We start from the raw sequence: 20550 nt of genomic DNA on the forward strand, positions 1-20550 counted from the left end.
TAGGCCGAGTTTCCTCCGACTTAACCCTAAGTAAAGATTTATAGTTTTCTGCTTCTTCTTAAAGCAGGCTTTCTTCGGTGTTGACTACTATTATTCAGCGCAATAGAATTTCTGAAGCCTGGAGGCTGCAAAATTGGAGTCCAGTGGCATTTATGTTCTCCCTTCTGTATGAATTCACTGAAAGAATACCACTGGAATTGGGCACCCAATAAATTTAAACAAATAAATAATAATCATTTTTTCACATATCTCAAGCAACATTTCATGCACTTACACGGTTTCTCCTCTATATAAATTCTTCAATGTTTGGTAAGATTTGCATTCTAAGTACAGTTCTTTCGTCATTCCAGGTCTATTATTTTTTTACTATGTAAATATTTGAGAAATGATGGTCTTTGTAGCAACACTAAAGCTCTTCTGTGTTTATATTATTTATAGAGCTGTTTTTCTTCCTACAGAGCAACTTTGTTGGATGCCTTTCCTATTCTTGCTTTTCTTTCTTCCGTGTACATTTTGGTCTGGATTTTAAACAATTTCCATTTTGGCAACCCAATACTCAAAATTAATTTTCACCTCTTGATACGTGGCTCTTTCAAATACACTTGACTTGTCTCACCTGCTTGGATGCTGCAATGAAAAGGGATCTGGCCTTAAGACAGCAAAGGAAAGGGAGATCTGGAAACAACCCAACTGCATTATTTCAAAAATGAGAGAGAACACCTAAGTGTCTTTTCCCTTTTAATATATCCAGTAGACAGAACCAACAGAATCTGCTCTGAAAAACATGTGATTATGGTTGTTATCTCTCTTTCGAGTTCTTCCCAAGGACCTGTTGCTTGATGGGATCGTCGCAGGATGTAAGCTGTTCTGAGAAAAGCTGCTTTTTGCAACTGACTGAGAGAGGTTTTGTCAATGCTGATGGTGTTCAAACGGTGCTCCAGGGGTTTTGAAATTGCACCTGTTACCTTTTAGTATTGGTACTGTGTCTGTTTTCTTTTGCCACTATCACCCCGCTTCTATTTGCAGATTTATTATTAATTGGAGGATGGGACAAAGTATTCATTCAGGTTAAACCGCATCTGGAGCTCAAAAGTCCCTTCATCTTCCCTCACAACAAACCTACAAAGTAGGGTGGACAAAGATGGTCAGTTGAAGGTGAGACATGTTAATCAGCATTGTTTGACCAAGATAACAAGGAATCCGTTTATATTTTTATTACATAATTTTATTGCATAATTGTATAAAGGAAGGTGTAGAATCCAAACCACATGGAGTATTATAAAGCCTTAGTAAGATCACACTTGGAATAGTTTTGGTCACATTACAAAAACAATGTTGAGACTTTGGAGAAGAGTAACTAAGATGATTAAAGGCCTGGAGACAAAAACATGGAGAACAGTTGCAGGAACTGGGTTTGGCTAGTCTAGAAAAAAGAAGAACCAGGGGGGACATGATAGCAGTGTTCCAGGATTTGAGGCATTGCCAACAAAGGAGGGGGTCAATTTATTTTCCAAAGCACCAGAGGGCAGGACACGAAACAACAGGTGGAAACTAATCAAGGGGAGAAGCAACCGGGAAGGAGGAACTTCCTAACAATGAGAACAATTAACCAGTGGAACAGTTTGCCTCCAAAAGTTGTGGGTGCTTCCATCACTTGAGCTTTTTAAGGAGACTGGACAGGCACTTGGTCTGAAATGGTATAGGATCTCCTGTTTGAGCAGGGGGCTGGACTAGAAGACCTCCAAGGTCCTTCCAGCTCTATTCTGATTAATCCTTATGAGAAGACACGTTCTTGTAATACTCTAACTGGTATGACTTGACAGGAGACTATGATTCAACCATTTTTTTTAAAAAAAAAATTGGATTATATTCTAATTTATTTCTGGCGTTTAAGGAGATCAGTTTGGCTGAGAAAGTGGTTTAAAATCAGCCAGGAAGCTTCTATGCACAAGAATGAACTTGAATCCACATTAGTCCAGCACCTTTTAGCACTATATTACAATCACATCTTGGAAAGTCAGCCTGCCCAGAACGGAAAGGGAAAATAGGTTCTCTTCACAAATAACCCCAAGGCAGGATTTGGAAATGTTCCCAGTTCCTGCGTAATTGTAAAGAAATGGTGATGGAAAAACAAATACACACAAGGCACTCTTGACATTTCTAGAAGCAAAGGGGGGAAAAACAGAACTGATCTGAACCTTATTCCTGCTTTCCTTCGCTATCGTTGCTAGCTTAAGATAGAACCTATGTCAGAGAGGAAATTTCATGGCCTGGAAGTAGAAAGACAATAATGGTAGCTTTCCAAAGGTTGCTACATTTTTTCATGCATATGTAATGTTTGCTTTATGCAAATCCTACCCTATCAATGTATTCCTAAACACTGAACTAGTTAGTCCTCGACTTATGACCACAAAATTTTTTGTTAAGCAAGACAGTTAAGTGAGTTTAGCCCTATTTTATGACCATTCTTGCCACAGTTAAGTGAATCACTGCAGTTGATAAGTTAGTAACATGGTTGTTAGATGGAGCTGGATTCCCCCATTGACCTTGCTTGTCGGAAGGTCACAAAATTCACAGTGCTTTTACTGCCTTCTCTAAGCGGTATACAGAGTCAGCCTCTTGCCCCCAACAATCTGGGTCCTCATTTTCCCCACCTTGGAAGGATGGAAGGCTGAGTCAACCTTGAGCCTGGTGGGAATCGAACTGCTAGCAGTGGGCAGAATTAGCCTGCAATACTGCATTCTAACCACTGCACACCATGGAAGGAAGGGAGGGAGGGAGGGAGGGAGGAGGGAGGGAGGAAGGGAGAAAGAAGGAAGGAAGGAAGGAAGGAAGGAAGGAAGGAAGGAAGGAAGGAAGGAAGGAAGGAAGGAAGGAAGGAAGGAAAATAGCAATAGCACTTAGACTTAATTGCTTCACACTGTTTTCCAGCCTCCTCTAAGCGGTTCAGAGTCAGCCTGTTGCCCCCAACAATCTGGATCTTCATTTTACCCACCTCGGAAGGACGGAAGGCTGAGTCAAACTTGAGCCAGTAGGAATCGAACTGCTAGCAGTAGGCAGAGTTAGCCTGCAATACTGCATTCTAACCACTGCACACCATGGAAGGAAGGGAGGGAAGGAGGGAGGGAGGAAGGAAAATAGCAATAGAACTAAAGACTTATATGCTGCTTCCCAGTGCTTTGCAACCCTCTCTAAGCGGTTTACAGAGCTCAGCCTCTTGCCCCCAACAATCTGGGTCTTCATTTTACCTACCTCAGAAGGATGTAGGGCTAAGTCAACCTTGAGTCTGGTGGGATTTGAACTGCCAAATTGTAGGCAGCTGGCTGCAGAAGAAGTAGCTTGCAGTACTGCACTCTAACCACTGCGCCACAGAGGCTCAAAAAAGAAGATCGTATGATCTTGGGAAAACCCTATTTTCACAAATACATGCCAGTTGCCAAATGTCTGAACTTTGTTTACATGACCATGGGGATGCTGCAACGGTCATAAGTGTGAAAAATAGCCATACGTGCTGTTGAAACTTCAAACGGTCACTAAAAGAACTCTTGTAAGTTGAGGACTATATACCTGTACCGTGCCAAGGTAAAGCATTTATCCATCAACTCTCCACCCAAAGCTGCAGTTTATGTGTGAAAACCGAACAGACCTCAAATGATCACGAATGCAGCTAGTCCTTGACTTACAACCACGATGGAACCCAGCATTTCTGTTGTTAAGCGAGCCATTTAATAAATGAGTTGCCAGAGTCGTTAAGTGAATCAGTGCAGTTCTTAAATTAGTATTGAATCTGGATTTCTCATTGACGTTGCTTGTCAGAAGGTCGCAAAAGGCAGTGACATGATCCCTGGAACATTTTCATTGTCATAAATATGAGTCAGTTCCAAGGGTCTGAATTTGATCACATGACCACAGGGACGCTGAAATGGTTGTAACTTTGAAAAATGGCCATGTCACTTTTTTTCAGTGAAGTTGTAACTTTGAGTAGTCACTAAGTGAACCATTGTTTTTTTTCAGTGAAGTTGTAACTTTGAGTAGTCACTAAGTGAACCATTGTTAAGAGCAATCACTACCTGTATAAGACACTACAGTCACACAACCTCCCCAAATCACATTCCAACTCCAGCCTATCCTGCAAACAAGCCTCAAAGAAATAAACAATAAGCAGATTTCAGTGCAAAGAGAAATGGCTCATTATTACCAAAGGCTACGGCAGCACACACCCAAACTGTTCAAATTCTAAAGCAAACACTCCAATTTAAAAGCCACCGGTATACAAATATTTAAAATATAAAAGCACACACTCTCTCAACACTGCACTGCCAAAAAAACTGGCTACAATGCAAACACTCTCAAACAATTATTCTCAAATTATGATGCAATGCAAGCACATTGTTCCTCGAGAGGTGTATTAATCAAAAACAGTAGTAAGGTAAACATAGTTCTTCCTCCAAAGTTAGTAATGTGTAATTTCCTGTGTGATTTCCGTAGCCACCATTACCATGGGAGGAGTAAGACTTTTTTTTTAAAGACACAGAAATCTCAAAGAAGGTGACTCCGAGGGGTGTACACTTTGTTCCCTGCAGTGCCTCAGTGGCAAGGATGTCAATTTACACTGACTAGAGAGAGAACTGTAAAATCTTCTTGTCAACTATGACGCATGAAACATAAGCACATAATATAAAAATTGGGCAAGTGTTCAAAGGCAGAATATTGTATCCTCCAACAATTTTGAGCTGGTATTAATGCCATCTTAACTCTATTATGTAAATAGGCTATATATGCTGCAATAATCCAAGCACCGAATGAGGTTTACAATCCTGCAATTGTCAAATGGTTTTTAACAGCTTCTTTTCTCAATTGTCAAAAAACATATCATCTAAGAGAAGTAGGGGAAGTCCTTACATTTGTTAAAGTGAATTTTGTCCCATTTTATGACTTCTCTTGCCACAGTAGTTTAAGTGAATCACTGCAGTTGTTAAGTTAGGAACACAGTTGGTTAAAACCATCATAAGTATGAGTCAGTTGTCAAGCATCTGAATTTTAATCATGTGACCATGGGGATGCTGCAACTGTCATAAGTGTGAAAAACAGTCACTTTTTTCAATGCTGTTGTAACTTCAGTCACTAAATGAACTGTTGTAAGTCAAGGATTACCTGTCTATTGAAAGACTAACACATCAGTGCCATCAGTTACATTTACCTCCGCACTGTTATGATAGGCGGTATCTCTAATAGAACCTTAGCCTAAATTTCACCACATATAACCCTTTTACAAATAACAGGTGCTTCAAATGTTGAAATTGAAGATGTGCGCTAGATGTTATCTATTGCATAGACAGGATACTCAAATTCCTTATAAATGCTTGATAAAGAAGTATCTTTATTATACAGAAAGTTGTATTTTTAAAGCAATTGCAATTCTGGTGTTATGTCACAAATTTACCTGTGTTTACATTATAGTGATTATGTACTTTAATATAAAGTGACTTGCTCATGGTTAAAAGCAGAACTGCTGTTTCTATATTCTAGAGATTCCCACAAGGTAAGCTTATTCCAAGACTTTTCATTAAAAAAATTAACTATATTTTTCACCTTAGATAAAGTATAAACATTCACTGGTGCAAAGACTTACCTTACAAATTGCACCTTGCTATTGTAGTTGTCAACAAAAAGTTAAGGAAATATTCCCAAAACCCATATACATTAATATACCACATGGAAGCATTCCTGTCTGACATCAGGTACAAAATGTGTCATTTCCTTAAGATCTTTTAAGATGCACACTCGCCTTCACTTTCTTGGCACTTATTCTTAATTTTAAAACTCTTGAATAGCCTAACAGCAAAGTGTTTTGCCCACTGGAGAAAACCACTGATTTTAAAGTTTGTTTCACAATTGCGAGTTTAAAAAAAATTACATAACAGGAAAATTAGACATACTTACAAGTCACAGTATTTCAGTTTAAGAAAGTTGTTCTGAGGTTTGTACTGCCATGCACAGTATAGGCAGAGCAAAAAGCTTCAATTTCTACAGCTTTCAGATAAAAAAAAGGTTTTCAGATGAGTCTTGCAGTATATACACTCTGTGAAAGCCAGCAATCAAAATACAAGGTTACTTTAATTCAGACCAGAAAACAGACCACCGTTGTACTTAAGAAAAGCCAAGCAAAACCTTTTCCCCTGCAAACAGACTTAATCAAGTTCTGAAGTGGCTTCATGTTTCAATTTTGCAACTGTCTGGCTTTGGGAGATCGGCCGGAAGTCTCCTAAGTCACAATTTCAGTCCAAACAGTTAGGCTTGTACATTAAGTCATTACATCTCCCTCCCCAAACTGCATTCAAAATGCATGTCAGCAGCCAATTTCAGGCAGAACTTGCAGTAACGCTTTTCCCCGTCTTCCCTCATGATCAGAAAACATTTTGCTCATTACAGAAAAGTGATTTTAAGTAGATCGAGAGAGACAGAGACAAACTGCTTTTTGCTTTGTACATGGTAGGCTAGTGATCTACTAGTACCCACATTATGAAGTTTTAGGTCAGTGTGGAGCAGGGCTAATTAAGATAGTCTTAGCAAGCACCAATGATTAATTTCTGGAAACTTTGTCCAGAAAATGGCAGGCAAGTTTCTTCTTCACTTCCTCCCAGAATAATGCAACCAGAAGACAAGACCCATAACAAGATTTGTTGCATGACTGAAATAACAGTCTTCATTGAAAAAATAATAAATTGGGGGAAATAGGGATGTAGGGTGAGCCAAGATGAAGCCAATAAATTACTCTGAGGTACACATCTAAGATGGTTCAGGAATAATCCTATCTTCAAGACAGTCAACATCCAATTATCAGCAAAGCATCTGCTCAGGGATCAGGCGTGGAAGGCAAGGGAGACAAGTCACTGCCACTTGTAGATTTTTACCATCTTCTCGGTCAAAGTAGCAAGAAAGTTGTTGCGATTCACCTCAAAAGGACAGACATCCAACACAGGGAGGTCAGCTGGCAGTTTCTGAAGCAGAGTTCCACTTCCTGCATCCCAGAGCTTCAGGACGAAGAGAGAAAGGCCATAATTCACCACATATCTCACTGGGCAAGGTATGGTTCTGCAAACTACAATGTTTTACAGGAATTGACACTTCCTAATAAAGCTACCCTCCTTTCCTGACCTCCTGATAAATGGGTTTTAGAAGATTTCCGACTAGAGCTATAAAGAAAATAGAATAAAAAAAATAGGGACTAGCTTCCCTCCCTTCTCACCTCTAATAATAAAAGAGTAGCGCATGGCTCTGTGTGCCTCATAGCTGAGTTCATCATTTTCCTCCCAGTCTCCTATCCCTAGGGAAATAAATACAGAGGACAGCCCCTCTGAGTGTGGCATGAATGTATACTGTGGCAATTGTGACACACCTGCACCCTCACTCTATCACTCCATTTTTGTGACTTAACAGTTCTGGAAGAAGAAAAACCATCAATACCTAATGCTACCGACAAAAGGCAAAGTTGTTATAAGGCAATACCATGGCAGAGTTTGATGCTTCGTCCCCTGCGCACACAAGGATGCTGCCGTCATCTTCAGGACTTTGAAAAATGGCATTTTTGGTTAAGAGTTTGCACGTTGGACCTGCAGTAAGAGTTTGAATGGGGTTGCACGAACACACAATTTCATCATCTCGGTCTGTCAGCTGAGTAGATGTCAGCTCCATCACCACACACTGCAAACAGTTGTTGTTTCTGTCTGTGAAAGGGAGAAATTGAAAAAAAAAAGTTACGAAGTCACAAAGTATTAACATGCAACACCGCAGAAGCATTTCAATGAGGTTCCTGTTTGATAGATTTCCTTAAGATGCTGCTTGTCATGCACATTGAGAACATTGTTTTACTCTGTTCTGAATGCCAAGGTAAGGTTTAATACCTACTACACGAGTGGAGTTAGTAACAATCTCTGTAAGTTTGTTTGTAAGGCAGCATTCCAAACTGGGGCAAAAGAGAAGTCAGATTTCGCACAAAGCTCCATGTGCTTAGCATTTCCAGGCAGTGAGAAAGACATGTTGACAGGGGATTCTGGGACTGTGAAAGATGCTATGTTGCAAAAGGTGGGGATTGTGACTGTGCCTGAGGTGGAAGCAATGGCCACGGAGAGAAAAGGAAAATATTAGATGACAATTTACTGGCTCCATGGATGCCAACTTACTGGGCCTGAATGTGGCAAGGCAGTGCCGTGTGCTGGCCTCTGTCTGAAGGTCAATGCAACCTCCGGGTTCAAGGGGAAGATCGTGAGGTCGATAGGAATTGCTGGACTTCTGCTCCCAAAAACAGGCTCCTTCCAGCGTTCCAGACACCAGTCCACCATATGGCAGTGAGGCCGAAGCCATTCGAGGAAGGTAAGATAAAGACACCACAGGACACCTGATGGGGTCAAAGAGAGCAGCAAAATCAGGATCACTAGGTCATTATCTCTGGTTCTCGTCCTAAAATGAAAATATTCATAAGAATGTTTAAAGAAGGATTTCAGAGAGGGTTGAAAATTAGAAACCATCCGACTTTATTGCAAGCGTTGCTAAGACTGAAATCCCCTGCTTACTTCAGATTAAGCATCACTAAACATTGTAGAGATAAGAAGGGTAACTTGATTCACATCACTCACAACTGCTCAGAACCGCCACAAGACGCATTAATGCAGAACTACTACAAGCAAGATAAATGTCCTCGCCAACTTTACCCCCACTGCATTCTTTCCAATTCCCCACCAGGAGACTGCTAGTATCTGCAGCGACTTAAGGAGTGGAAATTCCTCTACGACAAGATTACTTCCGACATTAGGCAGTCTGACCCCCCCTCCCCCCACCTCCTTTGCTCTCACCAGTTTGGAGATTTTTCTGGCTCACAGTAAGGCATTTATATTCTGTATCCAAGTCTTTTAAGCAATTCTTTGTCAAGAAGCTTATGTTCCTAGCCTGCAGCATGAAGGATTTTTCAAATAATACCGCAGCCTTAGAAATGAACTTAGTATGGAGATATTTTACAGTCTTCCATGGTCTCAGTTAGTGTTTGGAAAGCAACGTTATCTTATGAAAGCCATACCTGGACTTCTGTGAAACCAGTTCCTGGACGTAGGAGTTTGTGTCCCGCAGATCATAGACCAAGATAGATCCATTAGCCAGCCCAGCATAGACGTAGTTGGTGTCATCGAGACACCAGCAGCAGCACCAGATGGGGCGACTAGCATTATAGGTCTGTACAACAGTGTTTGTGGCTAAGCTGAGAGAAAAGGAGAGAAGAGCCTCTCAGGATCTGCACCCCGTTCCTACTCTGTGCCTCTTCCCTTGGCCCACTACTACTCAACCCCAATAACATCTACCATCCAGGCAGGAAACCATTCCCCAGAAAAGACCATAGGCCAGTTCCCTGAGCCATCCAGGGAAAGGCCTCTTCATTAGGGGGCTGGAAGGGATTCTGAAGGTCTTATATCTAATCCTCTGCCCAAGGTAGGAGTCTTTTTACTATCCCGGAGAAATGGCTGCCTTTTTTTTTTTTTTTTTTTTGAAAACCTCCATCGAAGGAGCACCACAACTCCAGGAGGCAAGCTGTTCCACTGATTCATTGTCCTCACTGGCAGCAAATTCCTCCTCATTTCCAGGTTGGATCTCCCTCTGATGAGCTTCTACCCGCTGCTTCTTTTCCTGCCCTCAGATGCCATGGAGAATAAATTGACTCCCTCTTCCCCCGCGATAGCCTTCAGCTATTAAGGCAGCAATCAGGTCTCCCCTTATTGAAGCCTTCTCTTCGTTAAGCTAAGCATACCTAGTTCATCAGACAATCTGGCCTCCGCAACCTTTATCATCTTTGTTGCTCTTCTCTGCACTTCCTACAGTGTCAACATCTTTTCTTGTATCGTGATAACCAAAACTGGCCACAGCATCCCAAGAGTGGCCCCACTGGTGCAGTATAAAGCGGTCCTATCACTTCACACAATCTTAAAACTATCCCTCCTTTGATGCCACCTAGGCCTGCATTGGCTCTTTTGGCAGCTGCAGCACACAGCTGGCTCATACCTAAGCTGTGATCCACCTGGACGCCTAGATACGGGCCTATCCTCTACCTGGGCATTTGGTTTTTCTTCCCTAAATGCAGGCCCTTACTTTGTAGTGCAAGGTACTCACCTTGTAAGCCTGAGCGTATGGTCCAAAGAAGCAGATAAGAGCAAGCCATCTGCCCGGTTGCTGAAGGACAGGCCCCGGATCTGCTTGCTGTGGATGGGCACATACTGGCTGCTCTTCAGGTTGACAGAGCTCATCATCTTAATTCCATACCCTCAAAAGACACAGAAAAGGACACTTAGCAGAATCCTCCCTTTCTCCAGCACGTTGATTGGAGAATCCACAGATGGGTTAACACCTGCCTTTCTGACCAGAGACTGAGTCCTTAATCTTTTGCCACGCCCCTTGTCAACTGTCACTTTCCCCAGTTCACGACTCACAACCTCTTGCCCTAAGAGGTTGTGGCAAAAGATTGGCTCGTAGTTCTCTGGATAGAAACGCTACTTGTTCAAAATTGACTTCTTGTACTGTCAGGTTTTCTTCGTAACGCTTCAAAGCGCTACAGAGGCTTTTTTCTGTTTTTTTTCCCTTTGTTCGCTGTCTTCCCTGTAGCCACAGCTTGCTGCCAGCCTCATTTCAGCCAAAGGGAATTTTCTTCCTGCATGAGGGCAGCCGTCGCGACCCTGAGGTGTCGCGGACCCAGGCACTGTTTCTTCAAGCGCCGCAGCCACTTCTCATCCTGTTTTGGGGCACGTTTACTTTTTGATCAGGCGGCTTAGTGGTTCCTCGTGAAGATCCTTCATTTGATCGAGGCAGCCACCAGGCACCCCCGCCTCTCTTTCTAGCCCCCAGACCTAGGTTTGGTTACTGACTCACCAGGAAGGAGAGTGCTTTGCGGAGAGGGCTGCGAGACCACGAGGCAGCTCAGGGGGTCACAGTAGGCCATCACCCGGCAGCTGCCCACCTGGGAGACCAGAAAGGCTCTCTCAAAATGGTACTTGTGCTGACCCTGGCTGGAGGAGAGGCAGCCGGGAAAGCAAGAGCGAGCACTGCTGGACTGCTGAGAGGAGGAGCTGGCAGTGTACCGGGCCAGCAAAGCCTTCAGTTCCTGCAGAAGGAAAGGCAGAAAGGGAGTGTTAAGTCAAACCCAGAGAGCTGGCTGTGTTTCTCAACCTTGCAGAATTCTCCTGAATTCTCCAGGCAGCATTCTGGGAGTTGAAGTCCACACATTTCAGCTGGCAAAGTTGAGAAACACTGTTCTACATAAAGGGCATCATCAGGCATGGGAGGGCTGTATCAGCCTCTCCAGGATTTTCAAGAGCATATCTCAGAAATCCCATCCATTTGATGTACAGACTAGGATTGTAGAAATCGCAGTCCAACCGAGTTTAACCAGGGCTTCAAAGTACGCAGTTTAATCTTCCAAGTTCAGGAAAGACAGATGTGTAGCCCAAGAAAACAGTAGGAGATTAAGGTTAGAGTGAATGGACTGAAACAGATCATGTTGAAAGGAATCTGTTCCAATCAATTCCCCTCCAGCCCAAATCCAACAAATCTATTACAGTGACCATCCCTCCCTCAACCAAACAAGTTTGCCTAAATTCAAATTCTGAAAGAACAAGAAAGGAAACTCTTCCTTGCATTCTTCTGCCTTCTCTCCACAACCCCAGCTAAGATCAAGGATCCCTGCATTTTCTTTTCTTTAATAAGTTTTTATTCAAGAAAAAAATATTTTAAAAGAGAATCACGTTCTCACACTTCACAGTGTCCTCATAACAGTGTACATCTCTATTAGTGTTAACTGAAATCATTTACTACAAATCTTAAATCTAATTCCTAATTTCTTACTTATCTATGTTATTAGTACGTCGTGATACATTGTAACTACACTACTACGCCTATATACATAGCTATGCTATACATATATTCACAGCTATACATTTATCCTTATTTCTGTTGTTCCATAATATTTCTTCAATCATTTTCACATCTTTATTTCCTTTTTGTTTAACCATTTGTACCATGTATTCCATTTTGTAAAAAATTCTCCCTCTTCCTTATTTTTTAATATCATAGTTAATCTAATCATTTCTGTGCATTGGTAAATTTTGTTGATTACTGCTAGATCTGTGGGTACCATTGTTAATTTCCAATTTTGGGCAAAGGCTATTCTTTCTGCTGTGATGATGTGTAATATTAGATGCTGTTTTTTTTTACTCCATGACAGTTCTGATATTCCCAATAAGAAGGTCTCTGGATTGAGTTTGATCTTTAATTTGTCATCTCTTCCAACCATTCCTGTATCTTAGACCAGTATTTTCGAGCTTTGGGGCATGTCCACATGTGAAAATTTGTTCCCTGGCTATGATTGCACTTCCAGCATTTGGGTGACATATTGGGAAACATTTTTGCCAATCTTGCCGGTGGAAGGTGCCAGCGGTAGAACATTTTATAGATATTCTCTTTATATGATACTGAACATTAATTTATACTGGGTTTGCCATATTTGTTCCCATTGTTCTAAGTGGATGTTATGACCTCAATTTTTAGCCCAAAGGATCCCTGCATTTTCTACATAGCTGCACACATGTGAATTTCTAGATGGATCACTTAGTCCTACTTCTTCAACTTCTGGGCCATTAAAAATACGGTAGTTACAAATTACCAATTTAAAAATAGGGCTTCTTCTTTCCCCCAGAAGTAAATTCCAGATAAGTAAAGGGCCATATATCTATAGATCTCTTATTTTTTAATGACCAGCTTAAAGGAGATTCCACCCACCCACCCCCGCTTAGTCAGGAACACTCTAAACAAAAGAAAATAATTTTGTTAAGGTATAGATAAGCTTTCTTTTTTAGTTAGACTAGGAGATTGTGAGTACCAGTCTCGCCTTAGGCATGAAAGCTGGCGGGATAACTTTGGGCTGGTCAATCTCTCTCAGTCCAATCTTTCTAATGGAGGGGGTTAGTGGGGAAAATAGCAGGAGGAACAGTATTAGACATGATAGGAAGTAGGAGGGAGGGAGGGAGGGAGGGAGGGAGGGAGGGAGGGAGGGAGGGGAGGAAGGAAGGAAGGAAGGAAGGAAGGAAGGAAGGAAGGAAGGAAGAAGAAAGAAAGAAAGAAAGAAAGAAAGAAAGAAAGAAAGAAAGAAAGAAAGAAAGAAAGAAAGAAAGAAAGAAAGAAAGAAAGAAAGAAAGAAAGAAAGAAAGAAAGAAAGAAAGCAATGCCCCAAGGAATGTCTCTGTGCTCCTTGGCAATTATGCTGGTGACTCAATAAAAATCTCTCCCACGAATGCTTTTGTTTTTCCAAAAAGCATGTGAGAAAGACATGGACTACAGATGTCCTTGACTTACAACAGTTCATTTAGTGACCGTTCAAAATTACAAAGGCACTGAAAAAAAGTGACTTATGACTGTTTTTCAGTTACAACTGGTACAGCATCCCAAAGGCCATGTGATTTGTAGTCCTGGGGTCACAGGATCCCCTTTTGCCACTTTCTGACAATCAAAGTCAACGGGGAAGCCAGATTCACTTAATAAGCAGGTTACTAATTTACCAACTGCAGTGATTCACTTAACAACTGAGGCACGAAAGGTCCTAAAATGGGGCAAAACTAACTTAACAAATGTCTCACTTAACGACAGAAATGTTGGGCTCAATTGTGGTCATAAGTCGAGGACTACCTGTACAGATGTCCTGCCTCAATGACTGCAGCTAATCTTACCTGTACTTGCTGCTTCAGTTTGCTACACTCCTCCGTCACGACCTGCAGTTGAAGTCGACTCTGGGCTGATTCCAGTTCTGCTTTCCTCCGCAGGACTTGTTCCTTTTCTAAAGAGCTGTGACAAAAAAAGGGACCAATCTGGTTAGAATTTTGGATGGGAGATCACCAAGAATTCCCAGACTGTAGACTGGACTGAAGAACTGAGAAAATATTACAAACAGAGACAGATTATTTTCCTATGAATTCCGAGGGACTGATCTAATGATAAAGGTGTCAGACACCAGGAGACTGTGAGTTCTAGTCTGGCCTTAGGCAAGAGAGCTGGCTGGGTGACTTTTAGCAAGTCACTTTCTTTCACCCCACTCCACCTCCCAAGGTGGTTGTTGTGGGGAAAATAAGAGGAATATTAGGTATACGGGCCATCTAGAGTTATTTTTTAAAATAAGAAATAAATAAAAGCTACAAGGAATATTCATGAAGTCACCCAAACTATCACTGTATGTTACAATATTTACAGTACGAGTCTGGCAGCAGAGCTAATTTCAGAAGCACTGGAAGTCCTTTTGGCCTTAAAAACAGGGTAAAAGTGCTTCAAATAAACTTTAGTAACAAAGGGTTACAGAACATTTCTGCAGATAGACATCTAAATCTTATACGTGTAACAGCTGATAAAACAAGACTGGGAAAGATTAATCTGAGCTATGTTAGAATACAGAAGGGTCTACAATTTCAAGGTGACCTAGTTTTTCTGGAAGAAGTTAAAGGTAATCAAGTTACAAAGTCTATAAAACTGTCAAGAACAAAAGCTCCCTTGACTTTTATAGACTTCGTGTCATCTGAACCCAACTATTTGCTAACTTATGTTTAAGCAACCACTGGCTTTCCAGAATAAAGCGGGGTTGCAGAAGCAGGATAGTTCCCACATAAGTAATAACGTTGCTGTTTCCGAGGGAAGAAATTACGCTCCCCAGCATATCCGACCTGGGGTAACTTCAACACTTATCAAACCATCACCATTCTTTACACCCCAGTTAATACAGTAAAAACTTCGTCAATGCAGCTGCCGTAGAAAATGTTTGGCCTCAATCTGTTGTTCTTGAGTGCAGCATACACAGTGAAAGATTTAATGCTAATCACAGTCTTTACATACTGCAGATGCAACTCCTTAACCATCAGTAAACTTTACTTGAAATTCTGAGTTTAGATACCAGGTTATTTCCATGCTTTGCTGCCTGATCTAGACTCACAGATTAATCAGGCACGCTCAAAAAATCACCATGGGTTTGCTTGATCTCCTAGACATAACTTGTAATTGTGTAATTTCATTTATTTGTTACATGTATACAGGTAGTCCTCAACTTACGATCACAGTTGAGCCCTAAATTTCTGTTCCTAAATGAGACATTTGTTAAGAGAGTTTTGCCCCATTTTATAACCTTTTTTGCCACAGTTAAGTGAATCACCGCAGGTGTTAAATTAGTAACACAGTTGTTAAGTGAATCTGGATTCCCTATTGACCTTGCTTGTCAGAAGGTCACAAAAGGAGATCATATGACCTGGGATATGGCAACCATCATAAATATGGGTCAGTTGCCAAGTGTCTCAATTAAGATTGGTTGATCGCAGGGATGCTGCAATGGTCATAAGTGTGAAAAATAGTCATAAGTCACATTTTTCAGTGCCATTGTAACTTTCAACAGTCACTAAACAAACTTTTGTAAGGCGAGGGCTACCTGTGACACAAGATTCTTCCAGCTCCAATCTGCATACCTTACATTTATTTAGTTGTAAACTGTATAGGCCACCCACTGTACTTCAAGATAACACTGGCTGGCTTACAATCATAAAAAATAAAAACTCTATAAACTAAAAACATCAATAAGTTAATATAAAATCCAGAACATGCCCAATTAAAAGATGGGAGGGTGGAAGCAGGAGGGAGGGATCCATTGTTAATCAATCAACCACCTCCAACATGAAGTTCCCCATTGGGAACATCTTTATAGACCAGGAGGGCTGCGACTGACATCACATGGGCTGGGGGGTGGAGTTGTTCCCTAGGGCAGGTGCAACAGAAGAGATCATCTGGATCCCACCAGTCGCAACAATCAGGCTGATAGGACCTGCAGCATCCCTCCTCTGCTGGTACAGGTGGGACGGGCCAATCCCAGTGGGATGAGACGGTCCCTCAAGTAGCCTGGACCACGAAGGGCTTTAAAGATGATTACTAACACCTTGAATTGCACCCAGAAGCAAATTGGCAGTCAACGCAACTCACGGGCCAGTGGCATTGCACGGGCCATTCTTTGGGCCTCAAGAACTGTCCACACCTACCCACTCTGCACCAGTTGTGACTTCTGAATGCTCTTCTAGGGTAGTCCTATGTGGAGCGCATTTGAATAGTCCAGCCGTGAGATGACTGGGGCCTGAATGACGGGACTCCTGATCCAGGAAAGGCCACAACTGGTGCAGAACCCAAAGTTGCACAAAGGCTCCCCTAGCTGCACCTGCCACCTGCTCTTTGAGCAGGAATTGCTAGTGCAGGAGAACCCTAAGTTGTAGACTGGATCTGTCTGAGGAAGTGCAAGCCCACCCAGAATTAAAGACGGCAAAGTCCCAGATCTCAGGCATCCAAAGCCATTCGGTCTTACCAGGGTTCAGTCAAAGCCTGATGATCCCCATAAAGCCCCTAAAGCCTCACAGGAACACAAAAAGAAGAGTCTTAAGGGAAGCTGGGTTGATCTATTCTGTGCACAACACATTTCAATGAAAAATTCTTTTGGCCTGATCCTTGGACCATAAATGTGCATGCAATTTCATCTAGGAAAATGAAAGTGATCCTGCATCAACACCTTTTCATGTTTTCCTGTTCAGCGGTGTCCAGTGCTTTCAGAGTACGGGCATAAAGGACGACAATATCTGTGTGTTTGGCTTTCTTATTGCACTAAAACAAAACACAAAATGAAAGTGAGTCACTTTCTGACAAATAATCTATTGCTCAGCTGTGGTGGTTTGGCTAAGAACATCTACCTGTTTACTCATCATCAGGTTATCACTCCTGTATTTTTCTTCACATTCCTGCATGTCCTCCTCTCTATTGCTCATATGACATTCTCCAGAATGGAGGTTTTGTTATTGTGCCAACTCTGCCTATTAGTGACTAACTGGTCACAGAATTCAGGCTTTGAAAGGACAGGACTTGGGGATAAAGCTGCCACCTCCCACCCACCCCAATATCATTTCCTATCCTTTACGACAGGAATAAGGGCCAGCTTCTCAGAATAAGCCTCAGGGGCGCAATGGTTAGAGTGCAGTACTGCAAACTACTTCTGCTGACAGCCAGCTGCCTGCAATTTGACAGATCGAATCCCACCAGGCTCCAGGTTGACTCAGCCTTCCATCCTTCCAAGGTGGGTAGAATGAGGACCCAGATTGTTGGGGGCAACAGGCTGACTCTGTAAACTGCTTAGAGAGGGCCGTAAAGCACTGTAAAGCGGTCTATAAGTCTAAGTGCTATTGCTATAAGAAATAACAATTACAATCTTGGCTCAACAAACACATGAAATATGGTCCCTTTTTTAGGAAAATTGTCTGAGCTGTTTTCACATCATGAGGGATACCCTGTGCTTGTGGTTACTTTCTTTCCTTATCAAATGTAAAGCATTTCTTTTTCTTTATTTGGGCTCTTCTGTTAGTGTCTGTGCACTTTTAAACTATTTTGGTAAATTTACCATGCAAGAATCTTGTCTGAATGCAAGAGACCAGTAATCTGGTTTAAATCTTCTTTGGTTACTGATTTTTATCGCAACAAGCCTCCACAGCCAACAGTCCAAGTGTAGTGTGCACTGTCCACTGCAATTTGCAAACAATAAGTAGTTCTCCTGAATGTTAATGGCACCTTTTCCCCTTAGAATCCTAAGCTCTGCAACGTTCTGTTAAATAACTGAAGAAAGAGAACTAGTTCCTCCCTTGAAGTTCTGGCATCCCCCAGTGGATACAGGTAGTCCTTGACTTACAATCACAATTGAGCCCAACATTTATGTTAAGTGAGACATTTGTTAAGTGAGTCTTGCCCCATTTTATGACCTTTCTTGCCACAGTTAAATGAATCACTGCAATTGATGTTTGTCCACAGGCTGCAAAAGGGATCACGTGATCTTGGGACATAGCTATGGTCATAAGTATAAACCAATTGCCAAGCATCTGAACTTTGATCACATGGTCATGGGCATACTACAAAGATCGTGAAAAAACTGTGATAAGTTACTTTTTAGTGCCGTTGTAACTTTGAACAGTCACTAAATGAACTGTTGCAAGTCAGGGACTACCTATATTTAAATGTATCATGGAAAAATAGCTGAAAAGGTCACTGCATCCAAAATATTCTAATACAAATGTATTAGTAACTGAGCTAAGACTAAAATTGTTGTTTCACTTCACAAAAGTCACTTAAACTCCCTGCAACCACTCCTAACCAATTCCTTTTTATTACAAATGAGTCTTTCTTGCTAAAAGACTTTTACCTGGGGGCATTTGCCTACTTGACCCTTCAGCCACCTCTTAATGCAGCTGTAGCCAAAGAGATGCCCGCAGCGCAATGCAGCAAGACGATGGTCCCCAGCGTTCGTCCACTCTTCAAAACAGATGGCACAGGTATCACCACTGTCCTCTTCCAAAGGAACCAGAGATGCCGCCAGATTGCTTTTCTTTAATGGAGTTGTCTGGAAAAAAAGAAAATATGGAAGGTAGCTCAGGTAAATGAGGGCCCAAGTTTTCACCTTCATCTTTTCTTACCATCTTTGGTTGGGAAGCGGTGACTCTAGAATCAGGATGCTCTATCTCATTAGAAGTATCCCCAGGAGGTGCCATTTGATTTGAGACAATTTCTAAGAGGAAAAACAAAGGAATACTTCACGTAAGGAAAACAAAACCAGTCTATGTGAAAGTGCAGTTGTCCCAATAATCCATTTCAATTTTAAAAGAGACAAAAAAGGAATAAGCAAGGTATTTTCATATAATTCCAAACCACAAAAATCTCACAGGCATAAGCATACAGAGTTCAAGACAGACTTAATCAGACTACTTTAGAAAGTTACATACAAATATACAAATAAATTAGTAACTGATCATTACTGCACAGTAAAGGCAATGCCTGTTGGCTCGGAAGATTTGCAAAGTTTGCTCAACATTTTTCGTCTTAGCTCAGTCAATTTCCTAGAATTCTTAGGATACAAAATGTGATCCATCCTATGCAACAGGAGATCCAAAGCAACAGGGATATCTATTGGGTTTGGTCAAAACAGTCGAGATGGCAACTGTAACAGGCCAAAGTTCTACCTGTTTTCAAGGTGTAATGTGAGCAGAGCTTTGTGTCATTGTAGCCGCCACTGATTGTTTTGAGCACATCCTGCTGACACCTTCAATAGACTCATGAAAATGTCACACAAACATTTGCTCTGATCAACGATGGGCATCATGTCCCGAGTCCTTTACATACATTTAGATTTTCGAAAATGGGGAAAAAAATGCAAACCTTCCAAGCCAATTAGAGGTATTTCCTCTAAGCTTCTTGCTGGTTCCTCTTCATCCTCCGTGGGGCTGCTGCTGTTGCCACTGCTCTCGGAATCACTCAGGACCACCGTTTCATCTGAGCTGCTGTTGTTGTGGATTACCAGAAGTGAAGGTTCTGTTGGTTGGGTCCTACTGACCTGGAAATAACTAACCAGGGATGCTGTGGATCTAATCAACACAAGGCAAATGTGTATTAGTGTGATATCTGATTCTAGTCCCCTCGAAACATGCCCTTCCTTCGTGGAGAAAGTGGCTGAGCCATGCGGACTCCAACACCCAGAATTCCCCCATCAGCCCAGCAGTAGTGTTCACATGACTGGACTCCAAGGCCCAGAATTCCCAGCCAGCCCAGCAGCAGCTCTGACAGGCCTGGGACTCCAACGCCCAGAATTCCCCCTTCAGTCCAGCAGTGGCTCTGGCATGACTGGACTCCAAGGCCCAGAATTCCCAGCCAGCCCAGCAGCAGCAGCTCTGACAGGCCTGGGACTCCAACACCCAGAATTCCCCCTTCAGTCCAGCAGCAGCTCTGACAGGCCTGGGACTCCAAGGCCCAGAATTCCCAGCCAGCCCAGCAGCAGCAGCTCTGACAGGCCTGGGACTCCAAGGCCCAGAATTCCCAGCCAGCCCAGCAGCAGCTCTGACAGGCCTGGGACTCCAAGGCCCAGAATTCCCGCCTCTTAAAGCTGCCGAGATGGAGAGACAAGGCGATGAGGTACCAGGTACAACCCCCAAACCCAGCTTCAGAATTAACCGTTAAACGCTCCCTCACGGGCCCGAAGCCACCCTCCTCAGGGGAGCCTCCGCGGGGCTCGGCCTGCCGCTTCCTCCGGGGAGCGTCTCCGTAGCCCCGGCTAGCCCGCCGAGGATCTGAAGGGCGGGGAAAGCAGGGGAGGCGGTAGCTCACCTGGCCCGGGCTGCCCGTTGGGAGGACGACGACGAGGCGGAGGAAGACGCCGGCCGAGGGGCGCCAGCCAGGTTCCTCCGGGAGCGGCGCGGCCTCCGCGACTCCGCCACCAGAGAGTCCCGTGAGGAGCGGGCACCCGTCGGACGGCGCCCCGAGGCTTCCTCGCGACCGGGCGCTGCGGGCGGCTCCCGCTCGCCGGCCTCGGCCACGGGCGGGAGATCCACCTCCATCGCCTCCTGCGCCGCCATCGCGCTCCCTCACAGCGGCCAGGCGGCGCGCGCGCCGGACAGCCGCTCAATCTCCCCGCCTCCTGCCCAGGGG

At 43.0% G+C, this 20550-nt stretch overlaps 1 protein-coding gene across 1 annotated transcript; it reads right to left on the reverse strand.

The window, feature by feature from the left end:
* Positions 1 to 5360: 5360 nt before the first annotated feature.
* RFWD3 (ring finger and WD repeat domain 3) lies at positions 5361 to 20546 on the reverse strand. Its single transcript, XM_087940414.1, has 12 exons — positions 20230 to 20546; positions 19288 to 19493; positions 18549 to 18640; positions 18278 to 18475; positions 16607 to 16698; positions 13755 to 13869; positions 10906 to 11137; positions 10153 to 10303; positions 9074 to 9250; positions 8184 to 8398; positions 7510 to 7727; positions 5361 to 7034 (listed from the first exon to the last, which is right to left on the reverse strand). Exons 1-12 carry the CDS (start codon positions 20475 to 20477, stop codon positions 6891 to 6893), a joined length of 2088 nt encoding a protein of 695 aa, XP_087796540.1. The 5' UTR covers positions 20478 to 20546; the 3' UTR covers positions 5361 to 6890.
* Positions 20547 to 20550: the final 4 nt, after the last annotated feature.

Source organism: Pseudonaja textilis, chromosome 11 (assembly GCF_049901715.1).
Source record: "Pseudonaja textilis isolate UNSWEBS1 chromosome 11, rPseTex1.2, whole genome shotgun sequence".
NCBI lineage: Eukaryota > Metazoa > Chordata > Lepidosauria > Squamata > Elapidae > Pseudonaja > Pseudonaja textilis.

Excerpts from the sequence above, each read along its gene's own strand:
- RFWD3 (XM_087940414.1), bottom strand. The coding sequence starts at position 20,477 with ATGGCGGCGCAGGAGGCGATGGAGGTGGATCTCCCGCCCGTGGCCGAG. Across the intron at positions 9,251-10,152 it reads CATACGCTCAGGCTTACAAG|CTTAGCCACAAACACTGTTG; the intron begins GTGAGTACCTTG and ends CTTTTCTCTCAG. Across the intron at positions 7,035-7,509 it reads AAGCATCAAACTCTGCCATG|CTCTGGGATGCAGGAAGTGG; the intron begins GTATTGCCTTAT and ends TTCGTCCTGAAG.